The 27503-nt window shown below is 37.3% G+C and overlaps 3 protein-coding genes across 6 annotated transcripts in view; 2 read left to right on the top strand and 1 right to left on the bottom strand.

The window, feature by feature from the left end:
* arhgap22 (Rho GTPase activating protein 22) overlaps positions 1 to 1253 on the top strand; it is a 29212-nt gene extending 27959 nt beyond the window's left edge. For both annotated transcript variants that reach the window (XM_053621262.1, XM_053621263.1), the window contains one exon: positions 962 to 1253. In XM_053621262.1, coding sequence (XP_053477237.1) covers positions 962 to 1184 — 223 coding nt within the window. In that variant the 3' untranslated portion in view covers positions 1185 to 1253. The remainder of the gene's footprint in view (positions 1 to 961) is intronic.
* A 1427-nt stretch (positions 1254 to 2680) lies between these two features.
* Positions 2681 to 13766, bottom strand: mapk8a (mitogen-activated protein kinase 8a). Of its 3 annotated transcripts, none has more exons than XM_053621264.1 (12): positions 13550 to 13766; positions 12048 to 12224; positions 11810 to 11939; positions 11622 to 11680; positions 11178 to 11316; positions 8904 to 9069; positions 7602 to 7673; positions 7091 to 7273; positions 6786 to 6910; positions 6028 to 6091; positions 5640 to 5717; positions 2681 to 4764 (listed from the first exon to the last, which is right to left on the bottom strand). In XM_053621264.1, exons 2-12 carry the CDS (start codon positions 12203 to 12205, stop codon positions 4619 to 4621), a joined length of 1320 nt encoding a protein of 439 aa, XP_053477239.1. In that variant the 5' UTR covers positions 12206 to 12224; positions 13550 to 13766; the 3' UTR covers positions 2681 to 4618. The 3 variants fall into 3 exon arrangements, with proteins under 3 accessions (XP_053477239.1, XP_053477240.1, XP_053477241.1); XM_053621265.1 differs by having other exon boundaries at positions 4630 to 4769; XM_053621266.1 differs by lacking the exons at positions 2681 to 4764; positions 5640 to 5717; positions 6028 to 6091; ... (1 more) ...; positions 7091 to 7273; positions 7602 to 7673 and adding an exon at positions 8459 to 8630 and having other exon boundaries at positions 13550 to 13758.
* A 4045-nt stretch (positions 13767 to 17811) lies between these two features.
* Positions 17812 to 27503, top strand: part of ptpn20 (protein tyrosine phosphatase non-receptor type 20) — a 34570-nt gene continuing 24878 nt past the window's right edge. Inside the window, 20 exon segments of the mRNA XM_053620178.1 lie at positions 17812 to 18284; positions 18380 to 18543; positions 19556 to 19621; positions 19724 to 19903; positions 19984 to 20059; positions 21741 to 21830; positions 23080 to 23155; positions 23247 to 23397; positions 23510 to 23581; positions 23693 to 23867; positions 23992 to 24127; positions 24256 to 24394; positions 24530 to 24682; positions 24848 to 25033; positions 26025 to 26184; positions 26339 to 26579; positions 26706 to 26800; positions 26891 to 26968; positions 27129 to 27236; positions 27323 to 27439. Of these exon segments, the coding sequence (XP_053476153.1) occupies positions 18161 to 18284; positions 18380 to 18543; positions 19556 to 19621; positions 19724 to 19903; positions 19984 to 20059; positions 21741 to 21830; positions 23080 to 23155; positions 23247 to 23397; positions 23510 to 23581; positions 23693 to 23867; positions 23992 to 24127; positions 24256 to 24394; positions 24530 to 24682; positions 24848 to 25033; positions 26025 to 26184; positions 26339 to 26579; positions 26706 to 26800; positions 26891 to 26968; positions 27129 to 27236; positions 27323 to 27439 (2587 nt within the window). The 5' untranslated portion in view covers positions 17812 to 18160.

Raw genomic sequence — 27503 nt, 5'->3', positions numbered from 1 at the left:
CTATAAAAACATGGTTTGCCAAGGTTGGAGTAGAAGAACTCAAGTGGCCTGCACAGAGCCCTGACCTCAACCCCACTGAACACCTTTGGGATGAACTGGAATGCCCTTGTGACTAATTGAGAAAATCTGCACAGCCACGCTCCAAAACCTAGTGGAAAGCCTTCCCATAGGTGTGGAGGTTATTATAACAGCAAAGGGGGACTAAATCTGGGTGTGATGGTCAGGGGCCCACAAACTTTTGGCCATATAGTGTATACGTCTAGCTAAGTCCACATCAGTTCCAGGATGTAACACTAGAAACTGTGGAACAGTTCAAGGGGGTGAATACTTATGTATGTACACAGTTTCAATAAACCCTTATAAAAATTGCTATTAAAGCATTCTTGAATGGTTCTTTAAGGGTTCTTGCATCCTAACAGGGTTCCTTCAGAGGGACAATGCAAAAACAGAACCTTTTTTAAGAGCTTAGGTTTGGAAGAATTACAGAGAAACACATCTTTGTAATAAGGTAGAGCCTTTGTGTTCTTGAGTATAGTAACCTAAATTATGAAATGTTCCCAACGTCGTCATCCAGGACTGGACATCCAAGAGATAGAGATAAGGACTGCAAAGCACAGCATAGTGACATAAATCAGTCATGGTCATCTGGGCTACAGATAATATATCCAGAATGCATACCAAATAGTCAGTTAGCATTTCCTGTAAGTGGGTTCAGTTGGTCTAAATGTTGCTTGAACAGCAGTTTAAAGAGGAAATAATAGTCCATGTTTTCAAGCAAGTTTTTAAAGTCATTTATTATTTTTTAAAATGAATTATTATTATTATTATTATTTTTTGCATCTCATCACAGTATCTAGGACACAATAGTGTGTGCTACCCTGACTGTAAAGAAGTATAATTAATGAACACATGCTTGTATGAGTATGAGTCTTCCCTACCTCACCACGCTTTTTTCTAACAGGCTGGAAGAGAACAGTGAATTGCTGACTCAGCAGGTCGACAGGTTAGAGGTGGAATTAGACCAGGAGAGGAAGAAGTACAGAATGTTGGAAATTAAACTGCGGAACTCCGAGCGAGCCCGTGAGGATGCAGAGAACCGGAACCGACTACTGCAGAACGAGATGGAGGAGTTCTTCTCCACTTTAGGAGATCTAACGATGGGGACAAGGACAAAGAAAATGTGACTCCACATTAGATGCATTTTTAAATCTCTATACTCATGTATCATGGGTATTCTGAGGCAATTTCAAGCTGTTCCATTGCAGCAACTTGATCAACTCTTATCTATTAGTAGCAAATCTATTTTTCCCCTCAAACTTCAGCCTGAAGTTTTAGGATATGTTTAAATTATAATTTCCATCACCGGCGTCTCAATCACTTTGCTTCCAGTGTGCACAGACGATACCAAAGCATGATATCACTGATTGTTTGCAGTTGCTGTAATTATGGTTGCCTACTCTCAATGATTTTCATAAGACAGATTATTTCCATGATAGTGCCTTTTGTGTTGATGCATGGTATTGGGAAAATACAGTTTAACCACAGATGAGGCATTACATATGATCTCATAGCTCCACATTTCCTAACTCCTTTACAGTTTTGTTACTTCAAGTCCATGACCACAAAATACCTATGGATGTCCAGTCTTAAAGAAATATACAGTGGCAAATGGTTACTGGTTTAGTCAATGATTGTTACACTTCCCACCTCGTTTATCAAATCCCTTTACTGTAAAGTGAAACACAGTTTGCTAAAAGGGCATTTTTGAGAAGACTGGTGGAAAGACCAACAAATAAACTCTAGTGGAGTTTGTATATTTATTCCTTTTAAAAAAAAAAATACATTTAGCATTAATGAGGTTGCCACGGTTAAAAGGATTATTGATGTATAACTTATTTCTCAGGTGTTGTTGGGAAAAAAACACACTGAATAAACATACTGTTTTTTGGTATATAAAAGGCAGAAATTAATGTGAATGACTTGTAAAGTTAAAATCTTATTGTGCTTTCCCCTCACGAAAGTGCCAAAATTGAGGTTGTACTGCTTTTGTATGATTGGTTATTGACATTATATGACTGAAAGCAAAGGAAACATAATAAAGTTATCATCACAGGCTTTATGGTCACAGATGTTCCCAAAGAATTTTATCTTGATCCAATTTGACAAAATTTGCACTTAGGAATGTGTCACCTACCTCGAAAGAACTGTAAAACACATTTTAGTTACTACTGTATATATGTTTTCTTTCTAAATTTAACAAAATATTAAATGTACAAATTATAATTGTACATTTCAGTAAATACAAATGCAGGATATCCTGTCATGTGCACTTGCAACAAATCTCGAACACATTCATGTAGCAAAAGTGAAATGATCACAAACACAAATTATTTTTTGATGTATTTATTTGCAGTGGTTACAACACTGTTGAATGCCAGTGCAATCTAATGATGTGGTACACACTGATGACCTTTACATATAACTGCATGTGTGGAGCGTTCTACAGCAACTAACCATCATCGCCAAGTCATGATCATACTTCCGATGCGGTCTTCCTGATAATGGCTATTTTGCATTCTCAACTTAGCTCCGTTAGCAGTCCATGTAGTTGGAGAAATGTCCAAGCTGTGTATGATTATATTTAGTGGCTAGTGTAAGATTTCCATAAATGCTACAAGTATCCAGATCAAATGGGAAAGTTTAATGAAGTGGGCTCATATACAGTATAAGGTTCAGACTGGGTTATCAGTAAAAAGAACTACATGGCCCACAACAACTTTAAACTCCATCTCAGAAAGAAAAATGTAAATGACAGGATTCTCATTACTTATAGGGAAGGATATGAAATAGTGTTCTACATGAACGAACAAAACGAGAGAGAGCAAATCATACTCAGTTCCACTTTATCCTAATGAGGGTCGTGGTAGCAAATCACTCGTCAATTTAAAACGACACGGTGTTACATACTACATACATAATCATTCACACAAATCTATATACTCCCAGCTATCATTGTAACAATGATGACTTTTGTAATAAATAAATAAACAAACAAACACTAATGCTAAAATTCACATTCATGAGAAACTAAAATGTTAAGCGTGAGGTAGTTCAAATTCTACTGAAGCTGATCCTGCTCTGTCCCCTGTTAATGTAATACATGCTTTTGTGCAAATTCCAATTTATTTCCAGGTTAAACTATAACAGTTAAGAATTTCCAATGGGTCATTTAGAGTTATCATCACAGTCATAAGAGCACTTAAAATTAGAAATGATGTAAACCCAAAACCTGTTTCAAGGGTTTTCTTTTTAGAAAGAAAACGGACTAAACGTCTCACTAACATTCATAACCATTAATTCATAGACAACTTATTTTTCTTAAAGAAGAAATAAAAATTCTTTAGGAAAGAAGAAGAAATTCCCACACACAGCTCAAACGTTCAGCAATTAATGTAAAACACTTCTGTAATGCAGTACAGAAGCAGCTAATGCAACTGACATACTTAATACACTACACACTTATTTTTACAGCACCGGTCATTACAAACCTTTCCATCATTTCCAAAAATATAAATAAAAATACCTTTAAAGAACATTGAAATATTTTTTGTTACATTTCACAAAAATAATCAGCAGACGTCATGAACTATAAATAGATTTTGCATACAAAAATGAGAATACTTTCCTTGATTCACAATGACCTACTCCACATTCAATGCAGGACAGCATTTCAAGTATAAGAGAACTACCTTTAATACTGTTTAAACTGGATTAAATATCCAGTAAATGTCAAATGTGAATTACAGTTCAAATCTGGTACCAAAATTGGGAATAATGATTCTGAAAGCCATAATATCTCAGTGTCATTCTCTGCCACAATCAAAAAGAAAAAAGAAATTGCAGAGCAAAGGCCAAACTAAGGATCCATGCAGCCTCGTTATAACCTTCGTACTGTATACATGAAGTAGCTCCGGATGCCATAAACAATTTTGCTCTAAAAAAAAACAAAAAACAAAAATGTACAAATAAAAGAAACAAATTCTGGGTCAGAGCTGTAGAAACCACCAAGTAGATGAAACCATCTCAAAACAACGGAAATTAAATAGTTATACTCCACTGATAGCAGTTTATGCACTATTTAATATTTTACATCCACTACCTAAGGATCAAAATAGTATAAGGAAGCTTGTAGCCCCAGATATATCCACTCAAACATAAAACCCACACACATATATAAAGTAAAATAAAATAAATAAAAATATATATTTACAATTTAGTCTTTACATTCTACACCAATATGTTATTTTAAAGGAAGAATTCAGTGAGCATGTTAAAAGTACTCACATTCAGTAGTTAGGTGCTGCTGGAGCTTCTTGATGGGAGAATAAATGACGATGGAATATTGCAGTATTTAGGGAGGAAGCAAATAACACCAACCCATACACACTTATAACTCCATGTGTATTTACATTGCCTTTGCATTGCAAACCTTCTTTACCCAATACAAATATAGATAAAAAAAAGGCCTTTAAAAGGACAAGCATTAAGAAAAGCAAAACTGACTGGCCTAAATCTGATACCATGCGACACACAGCGATGCTCCAGGGGAAGGTGATAGTCATCTGCAGCAGCTCAGCGCTCCGGCTGTGGCCTCCAGACTGCTGTCTGTGTCTGACGCCATGGTGGGTTCTGTAGACATGGAGGACACATCGTTGATGGAGGAGGAAGAGGAAGCCTGAGGCGAGCCATTGACTACTGCTCCACCTGTGCTATGAGAAACACACACATCAGTCAGACATCAATACATGCAGCCTCTGTACTACTGATACTGTAATACTGTATGAATATTGTATTACTAAGTTTAATGAGGGCATAGTATATTTAGAAATTAGAGATGCATCAACACCATTTCTTTTCAGACTACTACATGTTTTCGTTACTTTGTGACACAGAGTACCAAAATGAGTAACCTATTTAGTATTAATCAATTACAGACATCTCAGAAAACTTTATTTAGCTCAGTTTCCCCAGCTCATTCTTCATAACATTAGCTAGTTGGTTTTAAACGAAGTGCATTATCTAGTTACATTAGTCTCCTTGAGTCGAGTGGGGTTACAGTGCAGAAGAGCATTTTTTTTTTCTACTTCACATCTTTACAACTGTAAGTAAATTTAATTGCGTCAGAAACCCTCATTGCAAATGACCAATCATAAAGAACAATATATTTTGTTTGGTGCAACACTGGCTAGTGCTAGTGCTGCTGTGTGCTGTTAGCAATGACCTCCTCATTCTGTCTTTTATATTTAAGATGTTTTATCAGGTTACTTGTATTGTAGGAAGATGCTGTAGTTCCTACACTTGATGTTTTTGTAGCGCACAGTTTGCAGTCTCCTATACTTTGAATGCTTAGGATTGTGAATTTGTACAGAAAGATTATGTCAGACAGTAACACATGATATTGCATGTTAGTATCTGAACTTTTTTTTTTTAAAGTAGATTGTTACCAATATTAGCATTGATACACCCTTAATATTAATGTTTCAATGGGTAAATATATTGCATTAACATAATAGTGCTTTTACTCAACAGACTCATAATTTTTTTTTTTTTTTTTGTAGAAGAAAATCAATTTAACTAACCTAGAGGAGGTGGCTGGCCACGGATCACACTGTTCTTCATCCTGTCCTCCCAGTCCAGCACTTCCTTATAAATCAACTCTGATGCAAAATGACATAGATATAGATAGAGGGAAATAGTCAGGCACACAGACACGTCATGGAAGCGGGCAAGGTGCAAGTTGCCAAAGAATACAATCCCACGTGTGACAAAATATCTGTCTTTCTAAATTTAGTAGCATGCACAAGCCATTTAAACATGCCTGAGGGAGTCATTAACACATTCAAGTGACTTCATCAGACAGGCTTCTGACTGAGCGCAAATGATATTCATACTGAACTTCTGGTACTTTCCCCGTCATCGGATTTCATAGAAGTTTAAGTGTGAAAAAGGAATAGAGGCTGATGCCACCTTTCCACTCCTCCACTGTGTGCTCCCTTTCATCCAACTGCTTGTCAGTGATCATTGGAGGGGGCTGAAAAAAAATAAGACAGCAAAAGTACACACTTTGGTTACAGTATTCATTTATTTCTTCATTTATCTACAGTAACCCCATTATCCTGGGATGGGATGCCAGTCCATGGCAGGGCACACACATACACGTACAAATTTACACATAGGGACAATTTAGTGTAGCCAATCTGCCTACCTGCATGTTTTTGGGCAGTAGGAGGAAACCAGAAAACCCAGAGGAAACCCACGCAAATGCAGGGAGAACATGCAAAACTCCACACAGACAGTAACCCAAACTGTGGACAGAACCCAGAACCCTGGAGCTGTGAGGTGTCAACATTCACTGTGCCACCCATTGGTTATAGTTTAAAAAAAATAATAATAATAATTTTTTTATATTTACCTCACTAGCTTCTCTTCATTCAAAAATGACTAGTGAATACTTTATTACTATTACTTATTTACTAACACATGCTGAATATCCTTAACTTCATATTTTTATACCCAGCACAATTTGCCATTTTACTGACTGTAACATGCACAAATAGAAAACAAGTTATATGAGGAAATAATCAGGATATGCATGACTACACAAAACCACCGGTGAATGAATGAGTAATGGTTGGGATTTAAAAAAAAAAAAAATTACTCTTATAATAGCACTCTCCACTAGAGAGCAATGACTTAATACTCTGTGTGTGTGTGAGTATACTCACAGCCTCAACCTCAGCTGGATCATACCACACGTTAATGTAGGGGTGCTGTAGAGCCTCGTCTACCGAGATGCGCTTGGATGCATCTATAACTAGCATTTTGGAAAGCAGGTCTCGAGCCTGGCTCGCTAAAACAGAGATAAACATTCAGTCAGCGCCTGCTTGTTTCACATGCACAGTGCCTGTCACATGCCTTTAGATTCATTCAGACATTTACATGGATGAACTTAAAAGAGCTGAAGTACTTAATTTTGCACCTATCCCAAGTGAAAACCCATGACATGCAGATCTATTAAACCACATATTACCTTTGAGTTTGTTGTGATCTGAATCAGCAGGGAAAAGAACATCAGGGAAAAGCTTCTCAAAGCTGTATCCGGCATAGCGAGGCCGGTTCTCCACATATGTCCTTACAGACTGATTGAGTTTCATTAGGAACTCTTGGGATGGGGTCCCCAGCTGCTCAATGACTTTGTTCCACTGATCAATATCTTGGATATCACATGATTAAAAAACAACAACAACAACAACAACAACAACAACAACAATGCAGTGTGCACAGGAAAGAATGGAGGGTTGAAAAGGGACCAACAAGCTCTGGACATACATGAAGAAATGAATGACTGAAGTTCACAAACATTCCTGCCTGCACTTTAAATGAAATCTAACCTAATAGTTGACTAAAGCTATTATAAATTAAGAATCAATTTGTTTTGTTTGTGATAATCCAATCCTAGATATTTTAGACTTTTTTGCTCTCGGTGTGAATGTGGTGTGTAAAAAACATAAAAACAAACAATGAATGATGGGTAAGGATACGATCAGTGCCTGGAAACAACACACTACCTCTGACCATTTCAGCCATGATACAGCCAACAGACCAGACATCAACTGAAAAAATGAAATGAAAATTAAATTAGCATGCAACACATAACTAAAAACAGACAGACCTAGGACAGGAAATGAGGGAAGGGAAAATACAAGGGTGAAAATAATGAAGATGCAAGTGCTGCCAAAACAGTGAATAAAATAACACATAAATTTTAAGCACCTACAATCAGCTTCTATCAAATGTTAAAAAGCCTCACAAACCAGCAACTCATATATAATGTTGTCCTCAACTCATTCATATAACCACATTTATTTCAACTACATGGAAGAGTACAGCATATTTAGGATAGTGGTAGAATTAAATTTCACTCTCCGTGTAACAAACACAATATGTATTTTTTTTTCTTCGTGCTGAGACTCCTATCCAATAACACGGTGATCTTGACAGTCAAACATGCGAGCCATGAGAAACCAGTCTTGAATTCATCAACACCTCATCAACACCCTTTACTACTAGTCACTCTGACCCCAAATGGAAACTCCCAGATGGAAAAGACTAACATACCAAGCATACTGAGTTATGGTATCAGGGTCATCAATATAGTATTTGCCCCATTAGCTATACAGTCCCAAAAGTACACAGAATACATAAACACTAGTTTTATAGCTGAAAACATTGAAGTATCTCTATGTCTGTTTCAGTAAAAAATAATAATAATTAAATTTTTTATATATATATATATATATATATATATATAAATTATATTTTATATATATATATATATATATATATATATATATATATATATATATATATATATAAACATTATATTTTTTTTTTTTTTTCACACAAACACACACACACACACACACACACACAAATCAACTGATCAACTTTTCATCTAAAAAATTCTCCTTTAAATACTGTAAAGCATGCAAGGATACAGTCCCTTCCTGGGAAAAGGATTTTGTGACGAACCATTTCTGCCAAAATACAGCCCACTGACCAAATGTCCACTAATTGTTTGTAGCAGAAAGAAAGAGAGAAGGTGGTTAAAAAGCAAATCTGTGTGAAGGAGTAGCTGTTAGTTATTTGGTTTCATTCATAACACATTTGACTTCCTGGAATTATAAAAGCAAATTTTTTTTTTTAAGCAAAACATAATTTTATATGAATGTTAAAAAACACAAGAGTGCATCATGAGACAGGCAAGGTGAGAATGATGTTTGCAGCTAAGCATTTGCAATAAATGCCAGTCAGGCATTCAAAAGCTTGTCAGCAGTACTCACCATTGGCTTGATATCCCATTCCCAGGATGACTTCAGGGGCTCTGTAGTAGCGGGTCACCACATATGGTGTCATCAGCAAACCAGTGGCTGCTGTCCGGGCCAAGCCAAAGTCCAGGATCTTTAGGGTACAGTCTGACTTGACTACTATGTTACTAGGTTTCAGATCCTGCAGTGTTAAAGAAAAACACTTACAGGATTGCAAGGTAAAGTTTATCCAGTGTATACAAAGTAAAGTGCACACATCAACATTTAATCTACAGTTGACTAACCTTTGCAACCAATCAGTTGCATTTATTGGTTACACATTGTCTAGGATCTATCTTGGGTGGTTAACTCTGATTATATGGACTGATAGATTTGTGTTATTGTTTCCCCATTTTCTCCAAACTTTAGTGATTGCCAATTCCCACCAACTAGCTAGTTCTCACCTCTCACACAACCACTACCAACCAGGGGGCATGAGGGATAACACATGAAGTCAGTCACTATATCTTTTCAAACTGCTGCACATGCTACAACAAAGGGCAGCTGGACATACTCAGAGGAAAGCCCTCTAACACATCCTATCCAGACAGAGAGTAGGGCATTTATGCTCGCTTAGACTGCTAATCTCCTGGGATTTTCATGCACAATGATCTCTAGAGTTTACACTCAATTGTAAAAACAAACCAAAAAAAAAAACAGAAAAACTGTGAGCAGCAGTTCCATAAGCTAAAAGACCTGGCTGATGAGAGAGGTCAGAGGAGAATGGCCAGACCACACCAGATTCCACTCCTATCAGCCAAGAACAGGAATCTGAGGCTACAGTGGGTACAGGCATACCGAAACTAGCACACAATCCAGGACCCAACTTTACTTGTGTCAACAGTTCAGGCTGGTGGTGGTGGTATAATGGTGTGGGGCCCTTAACAGTAATTGAGCATTGTTTGAATTGTTATCCAAGTATTGTTGCCGACCACATGCCTCCAGTTATGGCCACAATTTACCAGCTTAGAAAATCAGACAAATGCCGCAATATTCGGAGGAGCTAACAATTTTTCAAAATCACTGCAGATTTTCCACAGATTTGGGCCAAGACGCATCATGTGACGTCATCACAACACACATTCAGCCACAGCCCAGAAGGTCTCATCTGCAAAACAATTTCGCACAACTGCAATTTTGTCAATTCAAGTAGCTTTCCACAAAAAAGCACAAAAAACTCTGCAAGTTGCATCGCAAGTTTATAATAAATAAATTAATTAATTAAATAAGCTGCAGAAAATTCAAGCATTTTTGGCCACAACCACCACCAAAAAAAACTCCACGAAATCCTGCATGGACTGGATATAATGTCTCCAGCAGGTCCTGGGTCTGCCAGTGGGAAACGTCTGATACAGCTATACTGGGTGAACGGTAAGTTGATGTGAAATCATTTATCTGCATGAGTTTATACACTGTGCTGCTGCCATATGACTGGCTGATTGAATAATTGCATGAACAAGCAGGTGTGCAGGTGTTCCTATCGAGGTATGTGTGTATTTATATATGATTTGGGTAATAATGCACTGTGAACAACAAATTGAGTTAACTGTAAATAATTCATTTCTTATTTGCTTAACAATTATTAGGATTTGCCTGGAGCTGTGGATGGGATCATGCTTCAGGAGGTGTTTCATGCATTCTCCCCTTGAAATAAATTAGAAATTAATTTTAAGTTGCTGGAAAAGAATAGTGATTAGATAGTGGATGGAAGCTGTTTATAATAATTTTGCCTGTTAACCACCTGACAAAAAACAGTGTTTGTCTGTGGGCTTTAATTACTGTACAAATATGCTTGAAATTCCCTGCTGATGATTCAATCAAATCAGTGAGCAGTTTATAGTGTATGCAGGTTTTATTAATACAGAAAACAAATGACCTTGCTATGATATAATTTACCCTTAAACATTTCCTATTACATATTCCTATTAGATAAACAGACTAAATTATGCTTAGGAAAAAGAAAAAGAAAAATCGATCGGTGCTCCCTGATCATGTGTGATAGATGAGAAGTGTTCACTCAGGACGGATCACTTCTCTCCTTGATTCCTCTCAGCACGTTCCTGCCTTGCCAGCGCAATGCAGTCAGCGGCAGCAGCAGCAGCAAGCAGGACGAGCTCGAGCTTTTTGTCTTATGCTCGGAGGATGCTGCCCCTCCCCCACCCTCACCTTAACTGATTATTAAGCTTTTTGCTATCAGTGCAACGCTGGCTCCGAATGACTGTGTTTCCTTTTAAGCAATAGAGCACAGACCCTGTGGATGATCCCTGCCGCATGGAGGTGTTTAATTCCACACAGCATCTGGTACAGCAGATAGGACAGCCGCTCGTGGTCAAGCTCCATCTGAATGACTTGGCAAAGGTTGGCATCCATCAGCTCCATTACAAGGTAACTGTCGGTGGGTTGGTAGGAGAGAGAGGGAGTGGCAAAAGAGGGCGGAATGGGGGAAGGGGGTGCAAGAGACAAGAGAGAGAGGAGAAGGAGGAGGAGGAGGAGGAGGGGTGTGTGTGCGTGTGTGTGTGCGTGTGAGCATGTGTATCAGAAAGAGATAGAGAGAGAGAGAGAATATGTTGTGTCGATTAGGCAGTGGTCCAGTTTTCTCTCACCTTCAGTGTACTAAACAAGGATAAGCTGTTTGAGAGTCTACACGATAGCTGGTCATTTTTGAACATTGTTAGCATTCTGCAGTATACTCACACATCTTGAAATTCTTCTAACGTTTTTTGTGGTGTAAATACATTTAAAAGGCCGATAATCTGGAAATGTAAAGATAATCATACTTTAACATCAACTATATAAAATATACAAAAACAATAGTATAGTAAAAACACAACAGAATTCACCATCAAGAATTTATATAGATTCATTTCCTGAAACTCACTTACATTTTTATGGTCGACACACTTCATTAGCACCAGCTCTCTGTATGCTCGCTTGGCATGTGTCTGATTCTGAAAGGGCCGGCTAAGTTTCTTAATAGCTACGTTTCTTTCAAGATGTTGGTCATATGCTGAACTACAAGGGAATAAAAAGGACACATTGGGCAAATATCAAACAAATGGTCAATGATCTATGCTGTTCTACTATGTAATTGCTAACGGATATTCAGGAGTGAGAACATACCAGACTATTCCCTGTGCTCCCGAGCCGATTGGCCTCAGGTTCTGATAACGCTTCAGAACTGTGAACGTTGAATCCCCCACATCTATACTGTAGAATTCCTTCTCCCTTTTGTTTTTATTCATGGTGACGTCCTGGCAAACTGATGTCTGATCATTCATACAACACACGTCTATGTACCTATACCGCAAGCAATGAAATATTGTGGATTATCCATCAGAGAAAAAAAAGGCAACATTAGACTTTGTGTATTACAGATTGTAATATTGCGCTGAATGATAGACTCAGTACGGAGGTTTAGCCCGGGAGCGGCGACGCATAGCATCCTGTTTTTAAAGAAAATAATGAATTTGGCAAGAAGCAACAGGATGAAATGTCTGCTCAGCACAGAATAGTCACGAGTTGCTGTAAGCTTTTTGTCAAAACAAAGCCTTCAAAACGCACGAACAGATTCAACCATAAAACAACAAATATTCTTTATCTAAAAATTCATACGTTACATTACCAGAAAGACAACAGCTTCCTTTAATGGCCTTCAAATGAAAACATTAATACACATTAATACACACAAACATAAAAAAACAGAGCAGCCAATGAGCCAGAAAGATATGATCATGTATTTAATTATTTATTTAAATGCTGGACAATTCATACAAATTCACCTTTCTATGTGTATGAAAACAGAGTAGGATCATTTCACTACTAGTGAATAGCGAGCATAATCTGTTCTATATAAAACATGTGCTATCCTGGACTGATTGAACTGACATACTATGTTCAGACACTACGGGTCAGGCGAAGTGTAGATTATTTATACTGGAGACCAATGCATTTCTTAATAAATGTCAACCATCACCAACCAACCTAAAGAAAGCTTGTTTTGTAAAACAGCAGGAAAATGACAGTAAGAACAGTATGCATATATGCATAATACCGTCTTCAATAGTGAAAACCGGTTTAATGAGCGGTTCGATAAATCGACACGCTCCTTGCTTGTTGGGGATTTTAGGCGTCCTGAACTGGAAAGCTACAACCTGGATTAAACTTAAACTGTCCCACTCCATTCAATCCTGTCAGGCTTTAGACTGAAAAGAAAGCAGTCCGTTTCTTTCTCTCTCTTTTGCATTTTCTTTGCATGTTCTGAACATGTACAGACACAAATATGCCAAATTAAGGGGTGTTATTATGGTAACCGTGGGATTACGCTGAACTGAACAGTAAAGATGCTGGAAGTGCAGCTGACTGAATGGCACCTTTAGCACATTGTCAACTAGCCTAGCTAGCCTGAAAACAAACCACTGTATCTACCGAAAGCCGTCTTGAGAATAAACCTGTTTGTGTACGCAGCATGTTGTGTTTAAGCGCATTGTATTTCCATGCTCCAGAAGGGAAAGCTTGCCGCGTTGTTCAGTGGTGAGAAGGCGAAATCAGCTGTGTGCTGTATGCAGACACCCTCCCCCACAGCCAAACAATACCGCCTTAAACCGTGTAAAACGCTCGCTTACCTGCCGGGAATTCAACTCCAGTTATTCCCTTCTATATTAATATCCACGGAACATGTAAATGCGTGCAAACGAAGCTTTTAACGCAAACAGCTAACGAGTATGTGGTTGCTCGGCTGAAAAAACCATGACCTGACCGCATACACACCGCTTCCTAGCTCTGACAGGCCTTGCATGCAGCGCACGCGACATTGCGCTCTACGTCACCGAATCTCCGCGTTTCCGTGGCATCACGCGCACCCAGACTCACAGCCAAGCAGGCCTGTCAATCATATACTGTAGCTACAGTGGGTTCAGAAAGTGTTCAGACCCCTTCAGTTTATACGCACGTTATATTCTGTTAGGTATTTCATTTTAAATGGACTGTATTTATTTATTTATGTATTTATTCTTATTTATTTTTTTGGCCATATATATATTTTTAAATGTATTAAAAATTGAAAACTAAAATTTCTCATTTAGCTAAGTATTCAGAACCTTGGTTAAGGCACCCCAAATTGAGCTCAGGTGCAAATCTTATTTCATCTGATTATCTTGAGATGTCTCTAGAACCTGACTTAAACCCACCTGTGCAAAATACAATTGATTGGACAGGATTTAGAAAGGTAAACACCTGTGTGTATTATGTCCCACAATTCACAGTGCATGTCAGACCAAAACCCAAACCATGAAGTAGAGCGAACTGTCTGTAGATCTCTATGATCAAAGGGTAGAAAACCATATTTCTAAAGCTTTGAATGTTCCCAGGAGTACAGTGAGCTCCATCATTGTGAAATGGAAGAAGTTTGGAATCAGGACTCTTCCTAGACCTGGTCAACCGGCTGGCCATACTCCGTAATCTGCCGTGAATTCTCCTGCAAGGTATTGCCTGGATAGGCTCCACTTCCATGTGTATATATGTGCAACCCCAAATCCAAAAAAGTTGTGATACTGTGTAAAATGTAAGTAAATATAAATAAAAACAGAATGCAGTGATTTGCAAATCTCATAAACCCATATGTTATTCACAATAGAACATAGAAAACATATCAAATGTTTCAACTGAGGAAATGTACCATTTTAAGGAAAAAGTAAGGTCATTTTTAATTCATGGTCGCAACACGTCTCAAAAAAGTTGGGACAGGGCAACAAAAGGCTGGAAAGTAAGTGTTACTAAAAACAAACAGCTGAAGGAACATTTTGCAACTAATTAGGTTAATTGGCAGCAGGTCAGTAACATGACTGGGTATAAAAAGAGTATCTTAGAGAGGCAGAGTCTCTGCCCCAGTAAGATGGGATGGAATCTGGAAGGAAGCATATGTTGCTCTAAAACCTGTATGTACTTTTCAGCATTGATGGTGCCTTTCCAGATGTGCAAGCTGACCGTTCCATAGGCACTAATGCACCACATGCCATCAGAGATGCAGGCCTTTGAACCGAGTGCCGATAATAAGCCGGATGGTCCCTCTCTTCTTTTGTCCTCTTTAGTTTAGAGGATGCGCGTCCATGGTTTCCAAAAATAATTTAAAATTTCGATTAGTCTGACCACAGAACAGTTTTACACTTTGCCTCAGTCCATTTTAAATGAGCTTTGGCTCAGAGAAGATGGCAGCATTTCTGGATTATGTTCACATATGGCTTCTTGCATGATAGAGCTTTAACCAGCATTTGTGGATGGCAAATGTTCACAGACAATGAGTTCTAGAGCCGTTTCTGAGCCCATGCAGTGATTTCCATTAAAGAATGGAATGGTCATGCCTGTTTTTAATGCAGTGCCGCCTGAGGGCCCGAAGATCACGGGCAGGCAAAATTGATTTTCACCCTTGTCCCTTGCACACAGAGATTTCTCCAGATTCTCCAAATCTTTTGATGATATTATCCCCAAATTGTAGATGCAGTTTTTCACAGGTTTTGCAGATATACTGTCCATCTTTACTTCTGAAAGACTGCCTCCTTAAGATACTCTTTTTATACCCAATTATACTACTGACCTGTTGCCAATTATCCTCCAGCTGTTTCTTTTTAGTAACACATACTTTTCCAGCTTTTTGTTGCACCCCTCCCAACTTTTTTGAGACATGTTGTGGCCATCAAATAAAAAATTACCTATTTTTTTCTTAAAATGGTACATTTACACAATTTAAACATTTGATATGTTTTCTATGTTCTATTGTGGATAACATGTGGGTTTACGAGATTTGCTAATCATTGCATTCTGTTTTTATTTACATTTTACACAGTGTCCCAACTTTTTTTGGAATTGGGGTTGTATGTATGTATGTATGTATATAAGTATGTATGTATGTATGTATGAATGGATGGATGGATGGATGGGAAAATTTCTGTTTCTGTAGCATCATGCACCACTGACTCACAGCCAAACATAACCAGGTCTGTCAATAATATAGTCATACTACTGTATCCACTACTATTAGTATTACTACTTCTACTAGTACTTCTATTACTTCTACTACTACTTTTAGTACTACTAATACTTCTATTTCTACTACTCCTTCTACTACTACTACTACTTATAATAATAATAATAATAATAATAATAATAATAATAATAATAATAATAATAAAAATAATAATAATGTTCTTTACTAATAATAAAACATTTGTAGTTTTTCAATCAATATGTTAACATTCAATATTTGACCATTTTATTTCCTACTTTACCTAATTTACACTAAATATGTTGTTGGTCTTCTCCAATTAAAAGACATTGCATGTCCCAGCAATAGCACCCCCTCTCTCTCTCCATACAATGAGAGATATCCTAAATGATAATGTTACAAATTACTCCCACAGTCACCATGTTGTCAGTGAAACAGAAAACAGAAGGCTGCAGTCAGGGATCCTCAGACTCGGTTTAATCCAATTGAGTTCTTATGGCAGTATTCTAACTATAGTGGCAGTAAATACAGTGCCAAAACTGTGTAGAGTCACAGTCATTCTACACACCACAAGATACAGACATAGATATGCCTATATATCTGTATATAAATGTTTGTAAATTATAGTATTTTAGAGGTGCAATGAGGGCAAAGTATAGAAAGTTTAGTAGTCCTACATCTGTATGTTGTGTGTTCTTAGTAACAGAAGGTAAACAAAGCGTGCTGGAGCAAGTGGATTAGCGACTGTAGTCCTGTTTCATGAACATCAACAAAGGAACTTTAACAGACATGGAAATAAACAAGGTAAAATCTTTTCAAATGCATTGCTTAAACATTATATAAACCAGCGACTTTTACAATTAAGTAGCCTAGAGTAAACAAACAAGCAAAAAAGCATTTTAGGTGTTTTATGAAACTTATAGTGTAGCAGTCATCAACTACTAAAAAAAATACGCAGTATTCAGTAGTGACTTTTGCACTGGACTTGTGTTTACAGCCATACTTCAACATGTTTTTGGTATACTGTAGCAGAAACAGTGAAGTAATTGTTTGTGATTGCTGTTCATTTTTGAGGAAACATGTTTATCGGTCTATTAAATTTGGCAGGAAAGCAATGATGTTGGCCTTATTGCTTTGGATTGTATCAAACACCAATTTCAATAACCAATAGAGGGATATGCTTTGGAATATATATAGTATTTTATCCATTTCATTCACTGCAAGTGCATTAAATAAGTGTCAGGATTCAAATTTATGTCGCACTTTGTAATTATCAATTATCTACACTGTAAATATGCATCACATAGATTTTTCTTTAGTCCTCGACAAAAAAAAAAAAAAGAAGGTAAGAGTCACAATTCAACTGGCAAGGCTGTATTTCTGAATGTTAAGTTAGAAATTAAGAAACAAAACTTAATAAAGTAAACCATATTCTTATTTGCAAAAATAAATAAATTAATTAAACCATGGTTTTATGTTATAAAGGCTAATCTTTTGCATGTTTAGTTAGAAGAACATAAATTAATATTTATAATATTATTTTTACATTAGAATCCATTATCTTTGATTTGCATGAGAGTTCCTGGACCTTCTATCTTCAATAAATATGATGTAAGTGGAATCGAGTGGTAAATGCAATGTGGTTATGTTCAGCCAAGGTTTTTTAAACACTTAATGAAGTAGATTGTGTTGAAAATAATGATTAATTTCACTGAAAGCTGCTAAAACATTTTATATGCAAGTTAGACAATATGTTTATCTAGTTTAAAAATGATCTAGCATACATACTGTATATATGTATATACAGTAGTACAGTGCCCACACTGTATGTGTACTGTTTGAAATTCAAGGAAGAGTTTATGACATTAAAGTATGAAAAGTGAAGACATGTCAAGTGGACCACAATAAGCGTCTAAAGGGATGCAGAGAAATAATGTGTGGTAAAATGCCAGGTAACTAAATCTAGTGAGCAAGCTTGGAGTAAACAGGTATTATTGAAATATCCTATCTGTCTTCTTTGAAAAAGGCTTAATATAAAAACATGTAAATGCTAACTTTCAAATATACTTTGCTGGTAGCAATGATGCTGATGAAAACTGATTTTTTTTTTTTTGCCTCCATCATCCACATCATACTCATAATCCACATGCACCTTCTTCTTTCTCTTATCTCCACCTGCCTCCATTTAGTGAGCTAGATTCTATATGCTCAGTAGTGTGTCCTGTGAGTGTACAGGATGAGCAGCACATTTGTGACCCTAGCTGAAGTGCTGGAGGCTAGAGGAGGGCCACTGGAGGAGGATGAGGTCTGGGCCATCTTGCTCACCTCTGCTGAATCACTGCTGGATATCTTTAGCACAGGTAAAGCATGCAGACAAGCAGTAAAATCCAATCACAAATGAGGTCTATACTTTGGTATATTTTGTGTTGAGTAAGTGTCTGTTTTATTTTTCTAGGTCATAGCAACATCTGCAGCATCATGAGTCCAACATCACTGCTCTTGTCTGCAAACGGTATACTAGCATTTAAGAATTGCACAATGACGGATGAGGCGTGTGCCTTCACTGCACCAGAGATGCTGCAGGGCCGTTCCATCACCACCAGAACGGCTATGGAAAAAGTCAGCATTAGTCCTAGCACAGTAATAATAAACATTATTAAAACAGACCCTCGGCTTAATGAGCCTGCCATCTAGTGCTGGATATCAGTAATAACAAGACATAGCAAGTCAAAATATAAATATATGAACTAGTTGGGGGAAAAAGGTTCATTCTTCCATCCTAATTTATGCTTCAGTTTGTCCCCTTAGAAAACTCTTAAAGGTTCTATGTAGAATGTTACAACATAATGTTTCCCTATCAGAGAGGGTTCCAACCTGCTTAGGAAGCCTCATTAGAAACACTGGGGTTACATATGTAACTGTGGTTCTACAATGGACTGAACCTAAAAAAAAAATATAAATAAAGCCCTATGTAGCATTAAGATTTCTCTTCACTGGAACTATGGAGCCTAGCCGAAACCTGTTCCAGCAGGACAATGTTCCTGTGCACAAAATGAAATCCATGAAGACATTGTTTGCAAAGGTTGGTATGGAAGAATTTGAATGGTCTGCACAGAGCCCTGACCTCAACCCCACTGAACACCTTTGTAATGAAATGGAATGCCAACTGCACACCAGGACTCGTCACCCGACATCAGTGCCTGACCTCACTAATGCTCTTGTGGCCGAATGAGCAAATCCCCACAACCATGCTCCAAAATGTATAAAAAACGGGGGTCTATATTTGGAATGGGATGATCAAAAAGCACATATGAGTGTGATTGGTCAGGTGTCCACATACATTAGGCAATATAGTGTATGTAAACTTAAATGTGAAAAGGGTACAGTCTCACCTGCATGTGGAAGAGATTTACTGATAAATTGATGCATCAACATCTTTGGTAGATATTCTGGTTTTGGCCACATGTTTGAACTTAGCTCCCCAGACAGACACTCAGATAGAGAGTGCTGACTAATAACACATTTAGCTACTAGTCTCCCCATAGTGATGGCCAGTAAAAAGCATTATAGACTTTATGCAATGACTATTTCTAAAGTATAGTACATTTAACATGTTTCCTTTTCTTTTCAGATGATTGTATACTCTCTTGGCATGACTCTCTATTGGTCAGTTGACTATCACATTCCTCAAAACCAAGTGAGTCCAACAAGAAGATTTAATTAGAATGCTACATATAGATATTTAGTTTGGTTGAATAACTTATCTTTGGACTACAAAATGTGTTGTTCCAATGTGCAGCCTGTTCAGCTAAGTGATTCTCTGAACCGCCTCCTCCTGAGCATGTGTGAGGATGTGGCCCATTGGCGAGGGAACCTCAGCACCATCCTGGAGGCCTGTGAATCACACCATAAAGCCTCAATCCTGCCGCCACCCAACAAAGTCATCCAGCGGCTGGTGGAAGAGCTCTTCCAAAACTCTGTGTGTCTTAAATAGAACAAATCATTCAAGATTCACAGCAACTTGAGTCACTTTATTAATACTTTTTTGTGTGCTTTTAGGTTGACCAACCCACTCTCACAGAGAACACTGTGCAGCTAAGTGGGAGAAGTTTGATGGTCAGAGAAAGACTTCATGGTAAGACTGCTTGCAGTGTATTTAGAAAGCTACACGTTCATGGATTTAATCACTTTAATATTTCCAAATGTTAGTACCATGCACTGATATAATGATGAGTATCAACCAAGCCATTCCTGGTTGAGTAATCAAAGATTTTAGCATAGATCATGATGCCATCGTTTTATTTTTAAAAAATACCTCCGGGATTGTAGGTTCGAATCCTGCCTCCACCCTGTGTGCTTGGAGTTTGCATGTTCTCCCTGTCCCTCAGGGTTTACTCCGGGTACTCTGGTTTCCTCCCACAAAATGATTGGCATTTCCAAATTGTCCATAGTGTATGAATGTGTGTGCGATTGTGCCCTGCAATGGGTTGGCAACCCGTCCAAGTGTCCCCTGTCTTGTAATCCGAGTTCCCTGGGATAGGCTCCAGGCTCCCCTGTGACCCTGTGTAGGATAAGCAGTATGGAAAATTGATGGATGGATATACAATATATACATTTAATAACATTTTAGGTGCTGTAGCCATTGTTTTTATGTCTTTGACATCAAACTAGTGGGAGTAAATACTTTACAAAACGGTTCAATAATTTTTAGCAATACCATATTAATGAGTAGTACTATAGTAACACATAAGTCACTCATATTAACAGCTAATTAATTCTGGAGAATTACTTTGTAATTACTCAATAAGTAATCAGTAGGTAGCTAATAGATATAAATCTCAGTAATTATTGCATCTATTATTACTTAATGAGTAATTACCCAGTATTCATTAGTAGTATTATAGTAGGGACTTAGGTATTAATATACAGTGTCTGAAATGTCAGAAACCAAGGAGAGTAAAAGTACATATACTTAATTTTGTATTTATTACTTACAACAAATGCTTTACATCTTCACCATTATGCTCTATGTATTTTCTCAGCCTCTATGTCATGTTTTTGCAGATTTTGTTCATATTTGCTGAAGACATTCCCATTGGTTTCTGACTTTTGGACTCCCTGTAGTACTACTCATTTATTTCTTCTTATTTCCTGCATAGTTACAGTAGCTATGAGCTATTGAACAGTATTATAATGCTTCTGTTGCTGTTAATCTAGTTAAATATTGCACAAAAAATTATACTTTTAATCATTTTGCATTTTTTATTTTTTATAAAGAAACCTATAATGTTGTCAAAGTTAATTGTGTGCAAAACTGATGATGTGATACTACTTAAGTACATTAAGCAGCTAAAGTGTGGTAGATCTATTAAATCTCAAACAAATAATGCTTGAATAGAACCCAAAATGGCATGCACTTTCATATTATTATTATTCATATTATTATCATCATATTTCATATCACTTCATCCATTAATATTTATCCATTAAAGATTTATATTTTTTTCACGGCTCATCATGGACATAGAGCTGATACAGTATATGCTAGCCGTAAGATGGATGGTAAAACTAAACCGTGCTCGTGTTATCTTTGCCTTAATACCAACCAGGGATTCAAAATAGGATTAAAGGTTTACAATAAACTGAACAGCTGACTGAAAACTGATAATCAGCCTAAGGTAAGCTGCTTAGAGTTAGACCTTGTTGTGGCGTTCTGCTGTTAAGATAAAGGAAAGATCCAGTCTGTGTGAGGTTATGCGTTGCTGCTTGTGTAGTAGCTCTTTGATTAATTATCTGTTTCTCTACTGGCTTGACAGGAAAACGGATAGCGTACCCTCCATATGCAGAAGGGAATGCAAGTGCAGCAGTGAGACGCAGACTGTCACTTGACTCAGAGCTAAAACAGGGTGATCCAAGCATTTTCCTGCTACAGTGTCTCTACAGTGTCAATTGTATGCTTAATGAGTGGACTTTCTTTGCCAATAATGGTATGAAATGGTTTTATATGAGTTGAGCAATGAGCAAAAACATGCTGTATTTTGCTTTTCAAAATTGTCTAGTCAAATATGACAGGTTACTACAGGAGCCAAATTATTTGCTGTTAACAGGTTTTCAGGTGGATTATTTTAGTTTTTATGGAATGAAGCGCAACAGCACTTCCAATGGTCGAAAAACCAAATACACAGAATTATATGAAGAAGCAAGGCTGAGGCTGATTTCATTCTAGGCCATAGTGTAAATTCATGCAGCCAATCAGTCACCTTTGTCTCAGGTGAACACATGTAATCTTCATTTGGGCTAATATTTTTTTTTCATCCCATAATGCTGACACATCAGAAACACACCACCTGCAATGATTGAGAAAGCTCATGTAAAATACAGTCATAGGTGTACTGATCCAAGGAGAAGCTAATAGTAAACAGAGGAGACATTGTCATGTCCAGTGAAAATACAAATGAAACAAAAGAACAGAAGACAGCACTGTAAGTTTAGTGTCTTTTGGTTTGAATGAAAAGGTTACAACTTTTCTGTTTACCATGCTTGGTATTTGGAGAAAGCATTACATTACCTTAGTAGAGCATTACAGACCTGAGTTACTTAAAAATTCGAAATCATTAATGCAGCTGCATATCTGACTCTAAGTTGTCCTTGCTGAAAAGACAATAGAAATCCTAACAGAATTTTTAATGGTTATAATGGAAATTGTATTGTTTTAATGGAAACTTTAATGGTTCCTGTGGGTCTCTGATGGTAATTTGTTACCTTCTAATGGTGACATATTATTTCTAGTGGATACCAGTAAGGACCAATAATGTTATTGGTTTAATGGTTAGCTGATGGTTTGTAATGGTATTTTAAGTGGAAACAATTAAAATGTCTGTGATGGTTTCTATTGTTTTTTTTGTTTTGTTTTGTTTTTTTTTGTTGGGTGGGGGCGAGGAGGGGGTTCAGCAGGGGTGTGTGTATAATAATTTGCCCACATCATTCTTTTTATTCTATTGATGTGTCCTTGTCATATGATGCAAGTCTCAACCCTATTAGGTTCATTGTCAAGTGATTGATCGATATTAGATTTTAGCCCTCCAATCTAATATCACAAGCAGGCATCACTTGGTTATGATGTATTTTAAGATAGTATGTTTTGTTGACCAGCAGCTGTACATCAACAGAAATCCTGGTCCCTCAAAAACAGATGCTCGCAGATGCCTGCTTACCAAAGCATTCAGAGCAGGTAAACATCTGACACAGTTTGAAGTGACTAGTAGTTGATGTTAGAGAAATATTTTTCTCTGATTGGAAGAACTTTTGATTTGATGTCCCAGATTTCTACATGGAGCTCATAACAGTGGAGATGAAAGTTGGCTGTCTAGGAATTCATACCATACCACACCCTGCAAAACTGAACATAGACTTTCCAGCCCTTCTATTTCTCTCAGCGAGTCTACAGTCAGTCTCAGCCAAAGGAAGACAAAAGTACATTTTTCTATTCTTGTTTTTTGTTTTGTTTGTTTGTTTTATAATATATACACTTATCTCTTTATTCTATATATTCATGATAATGTGTTTTCTATGTTTTGGATTTCAGAGTCTAGGACCTGAGTTTGCAAAAATGGCTGATGAGCCTCATATTATTTTAGAGCTGCCTGGATCTATAGTGGTAAACTTTATTTTAATATCATAGATAATGTTTAGGATTAGTCAAAGCACATTATGTAATACCAGTTAGAGTGAATGCTCCTTTTTTCTTTGATACTGTGATTCAATACAGTCAAAGAAAGGAAGGTCTTCCTTATCTCAGAGGGAAGTTAATGTGATGATGCCAAATGCACAGTGTATGGTGGTGAGATGTGATATTAAGTCTAGGGGAAGAGATGTCTTCGACATGGTCGTCGCTCATGCAAACCTTGTGGAGCATTTTTACTTTGGCCTTGCTTTCATGGATGGTAATATAAATTTTGTTACTGTCTGACAGTTATTTTCAAAGTTTTCAGAATCCCACTGTGTCACCAGCTGTTTTGTTTGTTTGTTTTAATCACTTAATGCCTTTGCATGTTATATCTCGACTAGATGATGAATTTTTCTTTTTGAAACATGAGACGAAAATCTCCAAAGTGGCGCCAGACTGTTGGAAGAAATTAGCGACTTCGACATTCACACTGTTTCTCCGTGTGAAATTTTTTGCTGATGATGTCTCCTACATATTGTAAGTGCTAATCTGTGCAGTACTGTGTCTGCTACAAGTTTGAATTGCATGGTCAAAGTTTCACTTAGGACAATTTACTCTTAACATTTATGGAAAGGACAATAAGCTCTTGTTGTTTGATCTGGAAGGCACAAACTCACACGTCATCAGTATTATATCCAGCTGAGACGAGATATTTTGGAGGGCAGAGTGTACTGTAGTGAGGACAGTGCCATGTTCCTTGCTGCCTTGGCTCTGCAGGCTGAGTTTGGAGACTACATACCAGAGGTAAAATATAGTGTATCATTTTAATTGTTAGTAGATTTAGTAGATTGGAGGACGATCAGAATATCAACTTCATTTCCTCCATCCTACTTTATTATGGACTGTTTGTTTTGCAGTAATGTTACTGATTTTATCCAGGTTTATGGAAAGAACTACTTCCAGATGGAGCACTACATTCCAAAAAGAGTAATGGAAAAAATGGCCATGCATTGTGTGAGGGATGAGTTGCCAAGGTTACATGCCAGTAATGCAAATATGCTTCGAGAAGATGCGGAGATAGAATTTGTAAAGGTAATCAATTAGTTTTGTTGCATGTTACACAGCAGATCGAACCAGTCATAATAAGTGTTTAGGTAGTTCTAGAAATACAACAGTTGTTGAGAGTTTTTAGGTCAGCATACAGTATATTTAGTTTATATTGTCTCCTGAGTAATACATTCTGGCACACATCCACAGATTGCACAACAGCTGCCGGAATATGGGGTGTTGTTTCATCGAGTTGCTCAAGAGAAGAAGCTTGCCATTGGAGAACTCCTTCTTGGAGTTTGTGCCAAAGGAATTATGGTTTATGAAGTCAAGAACAACTGTCGGATATTAATCCGCAGATTTCAGTGGTCTGAAATTGACAGTGTTTCCACAAGTGTGAGTACAACAACTGTAAAACTCACTTCTAAATTGTATTTTATACAGAGTAAAATAACAAAGTTTGGTGGCTATAAATTAGCTGAACGATTGTTAACAGTGAAATATTATCATGTTTCTCATAAATGATTCAAAATTGGATCTATTTACTGTTCAAAGGCAGGTGAACAAGGCAATTCTATATTTTTGTGTGTTTGTGTCAATGCAGATATTTCTGCCTGATTAAGCAAAACACTGCAAAAAGCAATGTTATAGCATTTGAAAATATGTTAATATAAGCAATTTTATATTAATTTTAACACATCTTAACACATCATCCACTATCCTCTGGACAACATTTGATTGAATACAAATTTATTCTACAAAGATATCCATCGACCCAACCTGCCTTGTGCCAGTATTCCAGGATGGTGGAGGTGGTGTAATGTTGTGGGGAATGATTTCTTGGCACACATTTGGCCACTTAATACCAATCAAATATCACTTGAGTTCAGTGTTCTTCAGTGGTCTTCCCAGTCACCAGATCTAAATTCAATAGAACACCTTTGGGATGTGGTAGACTGGGAGATTTACAGCATGAAACTGCACCTGAAAAATCTGCAGGAATTGTGTGATGCAATCATGTCAACATGGACCAGAATCTCAAAGGACTGTTTCCAACATCTTGTGGAATCAATGACATGAAGAACTGAGGCTGTTTTGAGAGCAAAGGGAGGTCCTACCCAGTATTAGTATAGAGTTCCTAATAAAGAGAATAGTATAAGGTTCCTAATCTCAGAGAAGAGACCAGACTGCATTCTCATTGTTTGTCCTTGAGATTACCCAGACATTGATGAACATATCCTTAAAAGTGTTCTTTAAATATTTACAGAAAAATGAAATGTACGTTTTCTCTGGAAAACAATAATCTATTTTAAATAAACCAGAAGTGTATGTGATAATACAGCATATATAATGGTAATGTTGTTCTGCTTTTCTTTCTCTCCTGTAGTGGCGGAAATTCACTGTAGAATGTGGACGCAGTGGGAAAAAGCACTCCTTTGTAACTGAGAGTTCCAAGATAGCACAATACCTCCTGGACCTCTGCTCTGCTCAACACAAATTCCATAGTGAGATGACTTCTCGACAGCTCACCTACAGTTCAGCATCAGGTGCTTTCATTAAATAATTCCTGTTACTCCTGCTCTGTCACGTTTAACCACTGTGGTAATAAAATTTATTTACAAAAGAGACTATAATATAGTAATTGTCTGAGTGCTCTTCCAATATCCTAGACTGCAATTTAGAGTATTTTATTTGCTCCAGATGGCAACAAAGTGAAACATCCTTTGATATGGCGTGCTCAACAAAACCTGTTGAAGAGGATGTCATGTTCAGAAGTTGGGCTCAATAATGTTGGTCTGAGCATATCATCTATAAACTCCATAAGCAAGTCATGCGATGACCTTTCAGCCAAAATCCAGCAGTCAAGAGACCTGCACAAAACACATGACATTGCCGGAATAAGAAGTCTGAAAGAACTGACGAAACCAAGTCAGAGCTGCAGGTACTGAGAGCACTTCACATAACCACATGTGTTTTTCATAAACATGGGGACCAGACATTCACATATGGTACATCACTGTTATTGAGCATGAGCTAGTCATTATAATTCTTGCTTTCTTTCTCTCAGCTCCCCAGAGAGCTTTGGTTCGCCAATTTATCGGATAATGTCGAACGTCTCCCTGCAAAGGCAAGACTACGAGCCTTACTCAGTCTCATCCAGAGGTAATCTCATGCACTTATGTCTGTTTTTCATGTTAATGGATTTTAATTACAATTATGCTGTCACTTTAAACAACTTTTTTGTTTTGACAGTCGACACTCCTGTTAGAACTCCTCCAGAAAGAGAAATTATCTGTGTTACATTGAAGAAAGATCCAAAACACGGCTTTGGTAATTGAATTTCGTGTAATAGTAGCAGAACTGTTATGAATTGAATGGTTTGACAATGCCTCCTCCTTTCCAATGTGAAAAGCTGCCTAATTTATTACCAGCCAGACAAACAGATATTATGTTATATAACAGTCATAATGCATGCCCCTTTTTATGACAGGATTTATAATAGTTGGAGAGGACAATACAGGAAAATTAGATCTCGGAATCTTCATCGCATCCATCATACCTGATGGGCCAGCTGATAAAGATGGCAGAATCAGGCCAGGTAGGAATTTTTTCCCCCTTTTCAATACCCAGTGGATTCACACTCTACAGGTTTCACATTTACTTTTTACAATGTTTTTTATATAGGAGGACGACTGATTTCTCTTAATAAGACCAGTCTGGAAGGAGTAACTTTCAGTGCAGCTGCTGCCATCTTACAGAACAGCCCAGATGAAGTGGATCTTATAGTGTCTCAACCAAAATGTATATCTTGATATTGTAATTATTTAATTGTTTAAATGTTTATGCAATGTTAGCATTGTTTAAC

Source organism: Ictalurus furcatus, chromosome 3 (assembly GCF_023375685.1).
Source record: "Ictalurus furcatus strain D&B chromosome 3, Billie_1.0, whole genome shotgun sequence".
NCBI classification, from domain to species: domain Eukaryota; kingdom Metazoa; phylum Chordata; class Actinopteri; order Siluriformes; family Ictaluridae; genus Ictalurus; species Ictalurus furcatus.
The sequence above is the reverse complement of the archived record's forward strand: the minus strand, read 5'-3'. Positions and strand labels throughout refer to the sequence as shown.

Bases quoted from the DNA above. Each gene is read 5' to 3' on its own strand.
- mapk8a (XM_053621264.1), bottom strand. From the start codon at position 12,205: ATGAATGATCAGACATCAGTTTGCCAGGACGTCACCATGAATAAAAAC. The intron at 11,681-11,809 runs GTAAGTGAGTTT...TTACATTTCCAG, and splicing joins AGTGTGTCGACCATAAAAAT to ATTATCGGCCTTTTAAATGT. The intron at 4,765-5,639 runs GTTAGTTAAATT...CTCATAGCACAG, and splicing joins TGGCCAGCCACCTCCTCTAG to GTGGAGCAGTAGTCAATGGC.